Below are 17,884 nucleotides of genomic sequence, written 5' to 3' on the forward strand. Positions count from 1 at the left end.
TTCGTTCAAAAGGAATTTAATTTAAGAACATCTGCTGAAAATCACAAGACAACTTTTTAGTTTTCAATATTGGATTTTTAAGGGAGTAGCAGTAAGGAAATATAGTCTCAGCTAGTTAACAATGAAGACATGTTTTTTTTTTTACATTTTCCAAAAAACTTAATTAATGTTTGTTATGAAAATCTCCGATCATGTGTAAAAAATTTATTTTCTTTCGCAAAGAAACAACGATTGGAAAGGAGTGCAAGACATCCAACAGATCGGGGCACTAAAGAGGAAAACATTTCAGAGGTTGAAATTCCACAAAAAGAGTCAATAGACTTCTTTGAAGAGCCAAAACACTCAAAAACTCTATAAAAAAAGAATAGGATATGAAGTCTGAGCATAAATGTTTGATTCAAAGGCTGGTCGACAGTTTGAAGCTGGTCATATTGCATTTTAGTTCAGTATTGGTACGATTTTGACTAAGTATTTGAGCAACAGAAAGATTTTTCACACCAAAATGTTCAGAAAGATTCATTTATCAACATATCCAAAATCACTTCAAATCACCCGTTATGAAGTTTCCCTGGTTTTAGGGAATAGTAGGGGGGAATTCTCCAATTTTGATTTCTGCAATGCCTTCTGGATTGAAAGGCTGTTTCCCATTAATTCTGGTACAAGAAAGCTAAAGATGACATTAGAATCAAAGAATACCATCATTCAGTGCCACTTTCCCACCTTAAGCGAGGCCAAAAGAAAAGAAAAAAATAATCGAATTTGTACAGTATTTTCTGGATTTAAAGGTCTTTTCCTACTAATTGAAGTCTGTTGAGATTAGAAACGGACACCAGAATTGAAAAATGTAATCATTCACTGTCCAATTTCTACCTTAAATGAGGTGAGATGATTTAAAAAAAAAAAAAAAACTTCTTTGTGGCCTACTGACAACGTTATTTTTGTGTCGAAAGTTTGTTCTTTTTCTCAGTGCTATACTGTGCAAATTTTAGCAGAAAATTATCCTCACAAGTGATTTGACTCTCCCACTGTTACCTTACTTTTCTCCTCACTGTCTAGCAGTGAGGGGGGGGGGGGGGAGAGAATATCACAAAGTTATCATCTTTAACTTCATTCTTGGGTTTGGAAAATTTGCTTATCATTCTGAAAAAGTAAAAAAAGAACACACAGAAAAACATCAATCACAAGTTCATTTTCAGTTACAAGGAACAGTGAGAATATCACAACTTTGTTTTCGACAACTCGACTATAGAGCAAAATGTAGTACTTGGCTGAATCACAAGGGGCATCGTCAAAGTGATCACAATGGTCCGAAGAAACGTCAGCCAGCTTGTCCCATGGTAATGGCTTCAAGCAATAGTACAGAAAAGGTCACTCTTTTTGTAAATACGTTGAGTGCCATCATAGTCACCTTTACTGCTGCCATGAATCAGTTGAAGAAGCCTTTCTGGAGTAGAAGATACATCAGTCGTGATCATTACATATCCGTTCGATGGAAGCCTCCATCTCCAGTCTTTGGGTACAAGAGCTATCGCTGAACATGTCCGTGTCGTATTTGAAAATAAACACCCAGATAGTGGTACTTTGCAACAGCCGGCGTTAACTAGTTGACAATGGAGAATGTATTTTTTTTTACATTTTCCAAAACTGCTATTTTTATAGTATTATAAATATTCCGAGTCTTATACCGAAAAGAAAATAATATATCGCAGTATTATGGATGTTTATTGCGTTTTTTCTTTTTTTTTTTATCCGCGGATGTAAGAAACAAGTTAAACATTCTAATTAAAGCTATTTTGGTCGTGATAAAGATTTCTAAGCACGTGTGAAGAATTGTTTTTTTTTTGTAGAAACAACGAATGGAAAGTAATGTAAGACATCCGAAAGGTCATAAGAGAAAAAACCGAAAGGCAGCATGAGAAAATACTTCAACGATTGAAATTCCACGCGAAGAGTAAAAAGACTTTCTTTAAGAGTCAAAAGACCCGAACTATATAAAAAAAGGGTATAAATTTTTTAATCAAGGGTTGGCGAGCAGTCATTGACGCTAGCCATAATGCATTGTGGTGTTGATATTAGCCAACTTCTTAGAGTTGATCGTGATGCTAGAGGAGAAAAGTAGAATGAGCGAAAACTTGTGCAGTTTTTAGTATGGATTTATTGAGATTCAGCTTCATTCTTAAAAGTAGTTTGACCCATTTCACTTCCATAGTTCTCCCCCTTCAGATACTTGTTTAAACATCTAGACAAAGAGACATGAGCGTCTCGTTATTCTCAAACTAAATTCAATTGGACAATATCTATTTGGCCTTAAGAAATAGCTTCTTGTCAACTTTGTAACAATCAATCGAAAATAAAATGAAAATTCAAAGTGAGGACGCTTTTAAGGTGGTCTGCCTATGAGATTGTGCATCAGTTCTTGTTCAACTGGTTCAAGGTTTCTTAGTCTCTTTCTTGATTGCTGAAATTTGATTAATTACCCTAATTTGAATCTATTGTCGACGCATGAGCCTTGAAATTTTCAGTTTCTCAATGGAACTGCTTCAGTGTTCATTAAGGCGTTTGTCTCAGTGTACATTTTGAAAACATTCACTCTAACATAATTCAGCCCTAAAAAAAACATTCAAGTTGTATTTTTAAAACAAAAAAAAAGTAAATTTTAGGTTTCTATTTATTACTGAGATATATTCATTACTTGGATTTTAGGAAAGTCTCTTGAAAAGAGCATGTTATGAACATTTTCTTCGACCCCCCCCCCATACACACCCTTGATCATATCTCTGGTTAAAACATGAGCTTGAAAGGAGAAAAGTTTAGAAAATGGTGTACCTCACATCTATAACACTGAACATGGAAGCTTCTATCTAAAGCCACAACTCGAATTGTTTCATCTTTCCCTGGCTCTGGCATGATTGGCTCTTTACACACGGAGCAACGTGGAGCAAATTTCCTAAAATTAAATAGGTACTTATGAATAATATATTTATTTATACAAATAACCTTTCTTTAACTTTTGAGTGACTAAACTAAATAATGACAATTTGCCGTTATGCTCCTCACGCATTTTTCAGGTTAGGTCAAATTGCCACACTTATGATACTTGCATGAAGAAAAAACTGCCAGCTCCACTTGCCATTACTGCAAGATCTAACTTCTCTATTTCTTGAGGAAAAAAATTATGAACAGTAATGATAAAAAAAATTAAGGAAATAAAAAGGTTCGGAGAATTTAGATAAATTTAAGGAAAAATGTATTCTAATTATGAGTTCTAGTTTATTATTATAATTTTTTGTGATGGTTGTTTAAGTATTTGAAGGAGTATCGTGAATTTTTTTCATAATTTACTTTTATCATTATTATTACGGTTACTTCAGTAGCAGCTCAATGGGGAAAGAAATATGCTTTGATTTGCGTTACTGGCATTGATTGAGCAGTTAGTTCATAAATATAACCAGTCTTGATGAGTTTTTATTCCTGGCACAGCCCTGGGACGACTTGTTATTGCATCTTCTTGGGCAGGCCAGAAGATTCAGTTGAAATGAAGTTGTGTTTCGTATATATATATATATATATATATATATATATATATATATATATATATATATATATATATATATATATATATATATATATATATATATATATATATATATATATATATATATATATATATATATATATATATATCTTTAAACAAGCAAAAATTGTATACTATAATTTATGAATTGTTTCTCGAAAACAGTTCCATATTTTTATATATGCATGTATATTATATAGTTATAGAATATTAGAAAAACTTAACTAATTATATATATATATATATATATATATATATATATATATATATATATATATATATATATATATATATATATTATATATATATATATATATATATATATATATATATATATATATATATATATATATATATATATATATATATATATATATATATATATATATATATATATATATATATATATATATATATATATATATATATATATATATATATATATATATATATATATATATATATATATATATATATATATATATATATATATATATATATATATATATATATATATATATATATATATATATATATATATATATATATATATATATATATATATATATATATATATATATATATATATATATATATATATATATATATATCTTTAAACAAGCAAAAATTGTATACTATAATTTATGAATTGTTTCTCGAAAACAGTTCCATATTTTTATACATGCATGTATATTATATAGTGTACCATGATATATTTAAAATACAGGATTCTTTCCTTCTAAAGATGATTCGGGCAGAAATTAAACGTCCCCTAATTGAGTTCAAATACCGCTTCCATGAGTCTAAATTCTTAATCTGCAAAAAGAGAAATTGCATTCTAGCTTCAGTTAAACAACGACGCTAGTCGTTTAAATTTCACCAAGATAATCAGTAGCTGAAAAAATGCTATACACAATATTTCTAAGGAAGTTTAAATGGCAAAAACCGTGTGAATGCTTGAATCATCGAAAACATTTAAAAGAATTCATTGGACGAAAGATTTACATCCTTGGTCCTCTTGGGCCAATGGCGAGCAGTCCTTACAGCGCAGGACGAAAGAACTGCGTTTGGTAGTGGGGTAGATGTGCTTTTTAAGATTATTCGTAAATGAGATTTGGAAGGATTCGTAATGTAGATTCAGGACCATTCAGACAGAAATTCTTATATTCTTTCATCGTTGTCACCGTTATTGTCATTTGAAGTGACCCGTTGCTGTGCAACTAAGCATGTAAGTTCAATAAATATATTGTCTTTTTATTTGTGTTTATTTCCTTTTATATGTCTGCATCTAGTCTGATAATAGGTAATTAGTTCGTATGTCTCCAAGGTAAATGCTCCCGAGGAATCTGATCTCCAGATAGCTCGAGAAAGAAGAGGCCACATGTTTTCATCCCTACAAACACCAAAAGTCGTTATCGCCACAGCTTAGAAAAATGTTTCTAACCCCTGTTAGCCTATAAGTATTCGTATCTCTGAAGTCAGATCTGGTCGTGCCGTGGAAACAAAACTCTGAGACGTCAAATTTCTATCACCACAAGTACAAATATTATTATCGCTACAAATGGCGCGAGTCGGAAATTGGAGAAAAATTGCGAACTAATTACGCTATAAACTTGTAATTCGAATTTAATTGTTGGGAACGATACAGACATATAAGTAAATTGATTAGGCCTATTGCCGCTAAGCTACGATAGGAAAACCCTTATATCTCATTGGAGATAGTAGCATCCTCCAAAATAGATTAAGTAAAAATAAATTTATTTTCAATTGATTAAAAAAAAAATGGAAGAACTAAACGAGTTATTAATAGTGCAAAAGTTAGTCGCAAAAAATATAGTGATAGCAAAATCTATACAGAGTACAATGGTCAGTCAGATATTGACGAATTTAATATCCAATTGACCCAGTTTGTACAACTATCAAAAACAGACGTTGGAGCGTTAAAAGACATGCTTCTACTACGATTCAAAGGCAAGGGCTCAACTTTTCTAAAACAGATCGAACTGACCATAGGCAATAACGCCAACTTGCCAATAAATACGGTTGATGACTTGTTAAAAGCATTCAAAGAGAGATTCATGGAAACCAGTTCTATAAATGAATAAAAACACGGAGTAATGAACTTTAATTTTTCACAAAATATAAGGGAATATCTTGATAAAAACGCATTTCTGTAGAAGCGAAATACGGAAGTGGTTCTGGACAACTATATGAAAAAGTCATACTAAATATATTTTTGCAAGGGCTACCCCCAAAACTATGTAGAGTAGTAATATCTAAAAATATTCAGTCGTTGGATCTTGCAGTTCAAGAGGTAGAGCGACTAATTGAAGTTGATAAAATGGTTGCTAATCATAGTAATGCAAAAATAAATAGCCTAGGCGACTCAAACGCGAACCTAATCTTCAAGGGCGATCAGGCATTCCCCAATTTCTTTTCAAGGGATAATTCCCCAGTGGCACAAAGAAATAAAACGCCAGAACCCGCTAGGCAGAAAACAGTACGTTTTCAGCCTATTAAACAATCTAATTACGGAAATAACCGTACAATAATAAGGTGCCATAATTGTAATCGTGTTGGCCATATCGCAAGAGAGTGCCACTATATCAACAATCCTATACCAAGAATTGCTGTCGGTAATACACAAAATTACGGCAACCATTTGTTCAGAAGAACAAATTTTAGCACCGGTCGTGCAATAAGCTTTAGCCAAGGAGGATTGCGCCAATCAGTACCTTATAATGCATACCAACCAAATTTGTATAACCCTCCCCCAAACAGTCAAATTAATTATCGGTTTGAAAACCCAAATACCCGCCAAGGCCAATATAATGCGAGAATGCAATATAGAAATCATGAAAATTTGCCGATGAGAAATGAAAATTTTGCAAGCCAACGGTATTGGCAGGCAACGCCAGCAAACGGCACTGACAGACGAAATCCACATTACCATGATAATACTTGGAGAAGACAGACAGAAGTAAATCCATTAAATATGCTTAAAGAACCAAATACCTCAAAATACCTATTACAGGAACCAACACATGAAAAAAAATCGCCAGGGAAACATGTTGGGCCCCTCAGAAATATAAATTGGATCCTGAGGGTGCCAGGAATATTTAATAGGTCCAAGATAATATTAGTACCTTCCTGTAGTGATATTATTAACAAGTAACCTATATTTAATGATTTTTGTGTAGAAAATGTTTATTTTAAGGCTTTGAGTTGACTGCAGGTGCAACAATTAGTATCATAAACTCTTGCGTATTCAATATGTTGCCTCTTCATATTAGGCGACAGAGGGACCCTAATAATCCCAATTTAACAAGCGTGACAGGTCATAAATTAAATGCAAAAGGGTCAATTTGGCTAAACTTAAAAAGAGACAATAGAACCTTTATGACAAATTTTATTATATGTGATAATTTCCCATATGAAGCTATTATAGGGGCAAATATTCTAAGGTCTAATAGAATACTATTAGACGTAGCCAACGAAAGGCTTGTATACCCAGCTAACGTAGGGGAAGAAATTTCTACCTAAAGAAATCCTAACAGAGGTTACGACGACAACAAAACAGTAAACAGAATTTCTAGTGGTATAATGTCAAAGTATTATGAAACTCATGTCTCGCAAAGATATGGCATAATTGTAAATTTGTTCAATTACCCTAAGAGATATTGCAGAAATGAGGTATATTTAAATAATACAAGTATGGAATCTGCGAAAATAAAAATAGGAGATATGCGACAGTACAGATCAAATGAAATTAAAAAAATAGCGGAATTATGGAAGAACATAATACAACCCAACGTGACGCCACAAGATGGCGCAATGGCGCAGCATAGTGCCAGTATGAATCTAATAAATAACGAAAATAAAGAGAAATATTACGAATTTGCGATAAGGAAAACGAAAGTCCCTCCCAAAACGATGCAAAAAATTCAAATATCACAGATGAGCGAGCCAGTGGCTAGCAAATCAGAAATATTGTTTGCGACACCGTCTGAAATACCCGAAAATCTGTTTTGCGAGGAACAGATTATATGTTATGACAAAGGGGAAGGTTTTATTTCGGTAACCAATAACCATGAAAATGATACAATTACAATTAAAAGGGGACGTGTTTAGTCCAAATCCAGGTTTTAACGGAAAATGATTTATATACATGGGAAAATTCTAGAAGAAACCTAGTTAACGGTATTAAAACTTCAAATAACAAATATCCTTTAACTAAATCGCAATTTTTAAACAAATTTAATATGGATGATATTACGGACTTGGAACTTAAGAAAAAATTATGCGAATTATTATGTAATTTTATGTATGTTTCCTCTGAATCTGAAGTTGACATAGGGATAATACAATTTTACGAGCATTAAATTTTAACGACTGGTAATCGTGTTGCAAAACAGCCATATCGTGTACCATATAAGCACAAAGATTGGTTAAAAAATAAAATCCATGAATTAGAAAAAAACGAAATTATTCACCCAAGTATAAGTCCGTATGGTGCACCAGTGATCTTAGTACCAAAAAAGAATGGAGATATTAGACTCTTAGTAGATTATAGAGCCCTCAACAAGCAAGTAGTTAGCGATAAATTTCCTTTACCAAGAATAGATGAAATTCTTGACTCAATTTCAAGCAAAAACAAAATTTTTACTTCTTTGGACCTTACCCAAGGCTACCACCAAGTAAAAATAGCCGAAAATGATGTCCATAAAACTGCATTTTCCGCATCCAAATATGGCTCTTATGAATGCTTAAGGGTCCAATTTGGGATTAAAACAAGTTCAAACGCGCTATGTAGATCCCTTTTACACCTGTTAAGAGGACTAAAGAATATAATTCATTTTTTTGATGATATTATATGCGTAGGGGAAAACACTGAACAACACTTAGCAACGTTAGCTAAGGTGTTCGAGAGGTTCAGACAAGGCAATTTAAAATGCCGGCCTGAGAAAGTAAATTTATTTCAATCTAAGATTAAATTCTTAGGAGTAGTAGTAACCCAGGGAGAGATATCCCCAGACCCTGATAAAATAAAATGTGTTGAAAACCTCAAGCCCCCCAAAACTATGAAAGAATTAAGGGGAATTTTAGGACTCACTGGCTACTTTAGAAAATTCGTACGCAATTATGCCCAAATTGCGAAACCCCTCACGGAATTAACCAAAGGAAATTCCCATAATTTTACCTGGTCCCAGGAAGCTCAAACTTCCCTAGACCGACTCAAAAAGGCGCTCACTTCTGAACCAATATTATCACTCCCTGATTTCGAAAACGGAAAATTCATCGTTACCACTGATGCTAGCTCAAAGGGCATAGGCGCTATCCTTTCGCAAATAATCCCGGTAGAAAACCCTAATCCTCCAGAGGGAACGCCTAAACAAATAGAAAAAGTTATATGCTACTCAAGTAAAACTTTATCAAAAGGCGAAAGTAGTTATTCAGCCACAAACATAGAATTATTATCTACTATCTACCACTTGGACAAATTTAGACATTATGTAATTTGTAGAAAATTTATATTACGATCAGACCGTAAAAGCTTGCAGTACCAGCGCACATTTAAAAACCCCACAGGCATTCTAGCTAGATGGATTATGAAAATCCAAGACCTAGATTATGAATTTGAACATATAAAGATAAAACAAAACGCAGCTTGCGACTTTTTCAGCAGATACCGAGAAAATATTCCCTCGGAAGCTGAAGAAAAATGAAGTTGACGCCATAATTGCAAAGAGCAAGCATGAATGTAAGAAAAAGAAAGTCAAAGACGCAGTAAAAGAAAATATTCCTTGTCTTAGGAAAATATAAAAAGAAAGCAAAAAAAGGACGAAATGTGTCTAGCACTAGTTTAATATTTTGTGAATGATAAGGTGTTACCCGATAAATTCAAAATTCTTAGAAAAGAGATAGATAATTTTTACTACGACCTGGATGAAGAAATACTGTTTAGAATTGTGACTGCTGAGGCAAATAGAAACCAAACCTCGATAATACCTGTGTTACCACAAAACTTGATAGGGCCTGCATTTGAATATTTTCATTCAGACACAGGTGGACATTTAGGAGTAATAAAAACGTTCCATAAATTGAAACAATATTTTTACGTACAATCTGCACTGACAAAACTTAAAGAATTTGTAAGTACATGCGAAGCAAGTAATTTGAGAAAAATCCCCCCAGCTTATCCAAATCCTCCAATGGGAAGGGTCCCAGTTGCAAAGTACCCCTTCGATATTAGCTCATTTGCCCTATACGGAACAAGTGGAGGCTTACCTGTTTCTAGCAGAGGTAATACTTGTATTCTTTCGGTTATAGATCATTTTTCCGGATTTACTTTTGAAAAAGCATTAAAAAATCAAGGTGCTTATGCCACAAGTAAGGCATTAGCAAAATTATTTTTACAATTTGGAATTCCTAATAAAATTTTGAGTGACAACGGGAGCAATTTTGTTGCAAAAGTAACAAAAGATTTAATGAGTTTTCTTAATATAGAGAAAATGGTGACTGTGCCGTACCATCCACAAGCTAATGAAAAAATTGAAAACAGGAATAAAATATTTTCGAACGTTCTAAGTATTTATACAAAAGAAAACAGGAGCGACTGGGATAAATTCTTACCTTATTTAACTAACGTAATCAACACGGCTTATTCCGAAACAACCAGAGACAATCCATTTTATTTACTTTTTGGTCGAAATTTTAGAATCCCGTATAATGAAATTATTCATTCTCGGCAGTGTTATCATAGCTCAGAAGATTATAAACGAGAATTCATAATTAGAATGAGGAAAAATTATAAAATAGTTAGGCAAGAGTTGGCAAAATGTAAAATAAACCAAGAGCTAAGAAACCAACCCAAAGTTAAGTGTAACGTAAATTTCATAGTAGGAGACTTCGTTTACCTAAAGAAAGGAGCGAAAACAGAAGGAAAAAACTTTCAAACAAATACTCTGGACAGTAGAAAATAGTCAAAAAGTACGATAACGAATATACATTTAAAATGGAAAACCCCGATAGCGGAAGAACTTACAAGGCGCATGTTAGCCGAATAAAAAGAGCCAAATTTCCAGAGAGATGGGTATCACATCACCTCTTCTACTGATTCGTCAGATTCAGAAAATGAGCCCCCAGGTCAAGATTGGCAGAGCTAAAACCCTTTAATTTCAAGCAAGACTATTTCGAGAATGACAGTGATGAACAAAACTTTGAAGAATTTTTAGCTATGGAAAATCTAGTTATTCCAGAGAAAAAATCCCTAATACCAGTAAGAATAAGAACGCCAAAAAGTCCAAAAAGTTATTCAAGCGAGCGCAGGAGATTTAGATTATACAATATCTCCAAAGACCAAATTCGTCCCCTATTGAATTTTAACCCTATATCCCCCCAAAAGATTTCCTGACGGTATAGTTTTCCCTGCAACACCGATAGAAAGGCCGCTGTCTTTACAAGGAGAGTTAAACAGAGTTGTAGAAACCCCCGGTATTACTGTGAAGAAAACTCCTCCCAAAGAGTTAACCGAAACAAACCTGCGAGAAGCTATGGATTTAATAAATTTTCCCATAAAAACGAGTCAAAGTACATTGCCCGGGAATAAAACTCCAAGGGATGACCAGCAAGGTCAATATCATGATATAACTGTATCCAAGGCCAAACCTAAACATTGGACTTCATGGAGCGAAACTCTAGTGCAAAAATGCCCCATTCCCCTGAGGACATGGCAGTTAAACAATGGAGGAACCCCCCAAAAACTATTGATTCCTCCCAAAGCTCTCAAGAATCTTTCAAATCTCCCGAGTTGAAAACTCAAGACGAGGACCTAGAGAATAAACCTTCTACTTCCAGAGGAGTAGAAATTTACGAAGGAAGGGCAGGTGATACCTCAAAAAGTGCCACCTCTAAAAGTTCCAATCCGGATTCGTCGGAAACTAGTACCGAAGAGTCTGACGGCGAATCAGACCATACAGTAGCTACAGAAATAGGGAAATCAAGACCGACCTCAGCAGCCGCACACGGGAAACAAACAAAATTAAAAGGGCAAGAATTTTTGAAAAAACAGTATAAGAAGTTTGACCTTATTTCGCTAGAAAAACCTAAAAATAAAAAACCGCAAGAAACAGAGGAGAAAATACCGACACAGTCAGTTAGAACGGTCAAAAAACATTACAGATTGAAATATCCCTAATTAACGTAAATACAAATTTCAAAGATAACAAATTTAACACCATAATAAATTCAAAAGTATGCAATTAAAGTTAACCAATCCAATATTAATGATAAAAATAATATAAAATAAAATAATACGAGTAATGTCAAAACACTGGTGATCAGGAGAGAATGGTTGGAACAGAAAATAACCAAAGCTAGGAAGATCGTGGTCGACTAAGAACGACAACTGGCGTTGGACCACGTCTTGTGGGAAGCCTGGGGAGGAACTAAAGGCCCATGATTGTTTTTTGTAATTTTTTTTTTAAACGACCGTAGGAAGGGATATTTCTCAGTCCTTCAAGTGTAAGAAACTAGTATTTTTACGCCAATCAGGGCCAGTCAAAGCAATAATTAAAGGTTGAATAGAAACTTCAGTGAGCTAAGTTTTCGTTTTTGGATCTGAATGCTTTGAAAGAGAAACAGAAAGTTTACTTTCTTATAGCTCCGAGGCGAAAAAAAAAGAAAAAAGAAAAGCTTTTTAATTTCATTATATTATATCAATGACGTATGCTGTCCTACTGCTCTGTGTTAAACATAACTTCCAAAGAGAAACAAAGGCATTAATGTCTTTAGCTCCTTGGCAAAAAATTTCACTTCATTAGTTTATATCTATGACGTATACAATAACAGAGAGATCAGTGTTCTATAGTTCTGTGACAAAAATGTTCTTTAATTTCATTGGTTTATCTATGACATATCTTGTGCTCTAATTTTTGTGAAATATTTTCGCAAGTCAGTCACGTTATATCTTACCTATACTGACTCAGGTCCCCTCGAAGTTTCTATAAAAAAAAAATCGACCCATGCCCTAACCAAGATGGATATTATCAGAAACAAGAAATTATCAGTACAGAAGCGTCTAATTATATGAAATATTTTGTCTTAGCGCAGATTATAATTATTTTATTTTATATGATATAAATATATCATATTTATTTATTTAGTGCTGAAGGATTTGCTCAAACAATAGCCTTCTAAAAAGATATTGATGCCAGTTCTTCATTACGCTTATATTCTTTGCCAAGCATCAACTGGAATCTACGCGGGCAAGCTTGGAATCCTGCATCTAATGACCTTATTCGAAAGGCGAATATGAGGCACCAATGTTGACTTATAATTACGGAAAATCGAAGAGAAGAACACGGGGAAACAAAGAAGAACACCTCTGGATTTCAACTGAGGTTAAACTCGGAACCCCATGAGAACGCCTAAGCCAAGAAATAGGGAAGACATTAGAAAACGAGTGGGTAGAGAGGTCACCATTCGTCCTTGTTATGTCTTGTTCCCTCATTGTAGTATCGTTCACGTAAAACTGTGTTGCTATGACGCTACAACATGCGTTTCTTAAACAGCACGGACGTGCGTGAACAATGTAGGCATGAAATAACTTGTAAAATTATACCTCAAACTTAATAATATAGGGTAAGTTCTGTTTATTTAATATCAATATTTCCGTTCTCAAAACAAATTTGAAGACATCTCTGTTTTAAATTTTTAGATTTTCATTGTGAGTACTAATATTAGTGTATTTATTTAATTCTGTCTCATAGCGTAGAAATTAATGTACCCAATAAACACGTGACTTATTTGTACTATGAGTGTTTACTTTAAAGAACGCGTGATTCTGCCTCGCTATTTTTATTACAGGGAATAAAATGGACACATTGGTTATTGAGCATTACAATGAGCTGCCCAGTACAGATACAACCCAGTAGCATCTATTTTCATCATATCTCAACCAACGAAGAGGACTCACCATAGACTCCTGGCAATTTTCATCCCAGCTTCGTCTACGAAAACAACAGTTACCTTCGATCGTCGTTTCTTCGACCATGGACCATATTACGGATCAGGTAACACTATATTTGAACCTCAGTATCAAGTACTTTAATGAACTATATAATCACATAAATGCTGAGAAACCCATCGGTCAGTACAAGATATAAATACGTAGATATCGCCTTTGATACTCACTATGGACCCCAGAATAATTTGACAGTATAGTGATGATATTTGAAGCTAAACGATATTTAACGATATTTGAAGTTATATATGAATTTTAAATTTGAAGATATTTGAAGCTGAAGTTAGAGACAATTTGAAGTTTAATTCTGAGAACCCCACCGATCAGTACAAGATAAACGATATTTAACGATATTTAAAGTTAAATGATAGTTGAAGATGTTTGAAGTTGAATCTAAAGACAATATATTAAAAGAGTCACTATAGTATGACGACAACCCGTTTCAAAAAGCACAAATGAACTATTTTACGGGAGAATACATCCTCTATGTGCCTCAAAAAATCCAAAAATGATATGCTGAGAAGAAAAACACCAACACCTGTAGTGGGAAGCATCATTTCCCAGTTGACTATTAGAACGATATTTTACAGTCATTTCCCAGTTGACTATTAGGGAAAACTTGTCGTGTAAAGACAACTAGACTCGAACTGTTCCATGAAGAAACCATAACGTAAATGCTTCAAAATTTTTGCCAAGACAAAAAGAGTGAAGGACAATAATTTAAAACAGAAGGGTGTAGTACACTAAGGACTCAAAGGTGATGAATAGATGTGAAGCTACATATGTTACTTCTTAATAACCTTGACAATTCAGAAATTCCAATAGTGAAAGTATTTTAAAAATACCAGTGAACATGATAAACACAATGTTGTGTGCTTCAAATCGTTTTTGTAGGTAGTATTAGATATCCAGAAAGTTATGAGTAGCGTTGTCAAGTTATTCATTTAATGTAGCGTAGATAGAAAGTAGTGTACCATATAGACAAAAAAAAGTGAATTAAAAAAAACTAATTTAAAGGTAGAATAGCCCCAACCTTGTTGGAAATGTAAAAGTAATCAGTGTTAGATATAAAAAAAAAATCCTTAGTATAGTAGCTAACCTAGAACCATGAATAATCTTAGTCCGGTAGATGAATTTTAGATAGGGATGTAGAATAAAATAAGAAAAATAACAGAGAAAATTTTTAGCACTCCTAATGAGCAGTTACTAATGACGGGACGTCATTAATTGATGGGAAGGGTGATGTGTACCATTAGTATATTTAAAATAAAGGATTCTTTCCTTCTAAAGATGATTCGGGCAGAAATTGAACGTCCCCTAATTGAGTTCAAATACCGATTCCAAGAGTCTAAATTCTTAATCAGTAAAAAAAGGAATCGCATTCTAACTTCAGTCAAACAACGACGCTAGTCGTTCGAATTTTGCTAAGACAATTAGTAGCAGAAAAAATGCTAAGCACAATATTTCTAAGGAAGTTTAAATGGCAAAAAACCGTGTGAACGCTTGAATCATCAAAAACATTTAAAAGAATTCATTGGACGAAAGATTTACATCCTTGGTCCTCTTGGGCCAATGGCGAGCAGTCCTTACAGCGCAGGACGAAAGAACTGCGTTTGGTAGTGGGGTAGATGTGCTTTTTAAGATTATTCGTAAATGAGATTTGGAAGGATTCGTAATGTAGATTCAGGACCATTCAGACAGAATTCTTATATTCTTTCATCGTTGTCACTGTTATTGTCATTTGAAGTGACCCATCGCTGTGCACCTAAGCATGTAAGTTCAATAAATCTATTGCCCTTTTTATCTGTGTATATTTCATTTTATATTTCTGCATCTAGTCTAATAATAGGTAATTAGTTCACATGTCTCCAAGGTAAACGCTCCCAGGGAATCGGATCTCCAGATAGCTCGAGAAAAAAGAGGCCACATTTATATGTCTACGTATTCTATTTTCTCCCATTAATTGAGGGTGGCGTAGACCTTATTGGCTCGATCTTTAGCGCTATAAGCGGCGCTATCGGAGTACCTATAAAGTGGAAGTTCACAGTTTAAGGTATAATTTTAGACTTGACGCGATCAATCTTCATTACCGCTATCAGGACGGCCAGAAAGCTTTTATGGCCACAAAGAAAAGTTCTATTGCTACAAAGAAAAGTTTTATTGCTACAATAGTTATAGAATATTAGAAAAACTTAACTAATTAAACAGCTAAAGTATTTAAACTAGGAACGTGAATTTTTGGGAAAATAATCTTCGCACTAATAGACATGCAAACTACGGTTCTAGGCGTTTACCCCCCCCCCCCCTGGAAAATATCCCCCGTGGAAAATAAGGCTTTCCAAATTTGAGAATTTTATTTGAGTTTAGTTTTAATTTCCGCAGGGGGAAGGAATTTTGGTGTATTATGCGCCACTCACTCAAGTTTACGCTGCGTAAAACTCAAGAACAAACCGATTTCTTCGTTAGTTTTTTTTTCAGCTTAGCGCGAAACAAGACAAAGACAACGGACAGAATAGATGGGAAATATATAATTTAGGCTACATATTTGCACATAAGGGGAGGGGGGAGAGGTAAAGTATTCGGACAGTTTGAAGTCAGAAAACAATTCCTTCTAGGTATATGCCACTAAAAAATTACAGACTAGTCTCAATGATTAAATTTTGGTTGAGATTCATCCAGTTACCGAATGACAGGTTGGTTAAGGCAGCTTATGAAGATTTACTCTTGAAGGGAAAAAAAGATAATGGTCAATAAAAATAAAAGACATTTTTGACAAAACAGGGTTTTCTTTTGCTTGGAATGAAGGCTATGAAAGTAGAGGACCAATGGATACAAATGCACATTGGGAGAATGAGATTAAGAAAAGTACTGGAGAATCAAATGATCCAAAAAAGGAAAGAGGAGATAAAAAAAAGTCAGAAACACTAAAGTCTTATAAAGATGTTAAGGTGGTTTATGGGTAGGAGTTCTATCTTAAGCTGAATTTACCAGCTAGATATTTGACTTTGTGGATGCAGCTCAGGGATAATTGCCAGCCAATTAGCGCAATATTTAAAAGATAAAGAAAGACGTTCCAAAGAAGACAGATATACTTGCCCGCTTTGCAGAGTTAAAGAAGACTATTTGGTGCATTCCTTGAGCCGGTGCCAGTGGCTCTAGGGTAAGGGAAGAGATATTTGGAAAAAAATGAGTTGATGCTTACAGGTGTCTTAAATAGTACGTTACCCCAGTTTATTTGTAGAATAGCGAGGTATCTGGAAATTTTGTTATCTAAAAAAAAAAAATAATAAACAAATCCCAGTATAAAGTAAATGTAATGTTTCATTTAAGTTTTTTTTTAATGTCCGTATTTCCAACTATTAAGTACTATTATTAGATTAATGTAGTGTTTCATTTAAGTGTTTTATGATGATCGCTTATCAAAGTTTATGTTATTTGTGCCTTTCATTTATGTTATATTACTGTGTTCATGGCCGTATATTTGGCTTTAAAATATCTAATATGCATAATAATTGTACCTAAAACATTTTGCATGCAGACCCGCTATACCTTACCCCCCCCCCACCCCTAATGTGCAAATCTGTAGCCCCAATTTGTTTCTAAAGAAACGAAGAAACTAACCAAAAAACCGGTTTGTTCTCGAGATTCGATTGTTTTGTGTCTTAATTTTTATTTTTTACGTCTTCACTGTCCAACCCTAGGTAGGCCTACATCTAAAATTGTTTTCAAGGTCATGTAATAGCAAAGTAAAAGACACAAAACAATAGAACTTTGATAACGGAATCTCGAGCTAGGTTACACAGTTTCGAGCAATCGAATTACTTAGGCTATGTGTATGTTTTTGTTATTTTTATTGGCATGCTCCCTCTCCCCGATCCTCACGAAAAAACTCCTGGGTGAGTTTATGAATAATGATATCGTAATAGCAAAACTTTGAGGCACAACAATTTGTACGGCTAAATCAAAGACTGATCTTGATAAGGCATCAAACAAAGGAAAAAACACAAGGCAATCAAATTAAAACACTCAAAGAGCAAATAATGTTTTTCTTTAAAGGAACACATGTTACCTTGTTGACTTTTTCACAGCTAAAAATTCGGTTTACTTTATTCAATTTGAATTAAAAACGTGGTCAAATATAAAAATTCGGCGTTTCCCCGAAGTCTCAAGATTTACCTCAGTTTCCTATAATTTTCATACGGTTTTGATTTTTAAATAATTTTTTTTCAGTTCAACATATCGCAAGAATGAACAAAATCAGGGCTATAGACCTAGGATGGATTATT

At 33.8% G+C, this 17,884-nt stretch overlaps 1 protein-coding gene across 1 annotated transcript in view; it reads right to left on the reverse strand.

Moving 5' to 3' along the window:
• Zyx (lipoma-preferred partner zyxin) overlaps positions 1–17,884 on the reverse strand; it is a 74,829-nt gene that overhangs the window by 1,633 nt on the left and 55,312 nt on the right. Inside the window, exon 8 of the mRNA XM_089092980.1 lies at positions 2,827–2,947. Within this exon, the coding sequence (XP_088949106.1) occupies positions 2,827–2,947 (121 nt within the window). The remainder of the gene's footprint in view (positions 1–2,826; positions 2,948–17,884) is intronic.

Source organism: Artemia sp. Qi Xiang Cuo, chromosome 8 (assembly GCF_049724085.1).
Source record: "Artemia sp. Qi Xiang Cuo chromosome 8, ASM4972408v1, whole genome shotgun sequence".
Lineage (NCBI taxonomy): Eukaryota > Metazoa > Arthropoda > Branchiopoda > Anostraca > Artemiidae > Artemia > Artemia sp. Qi Xiang Cuo.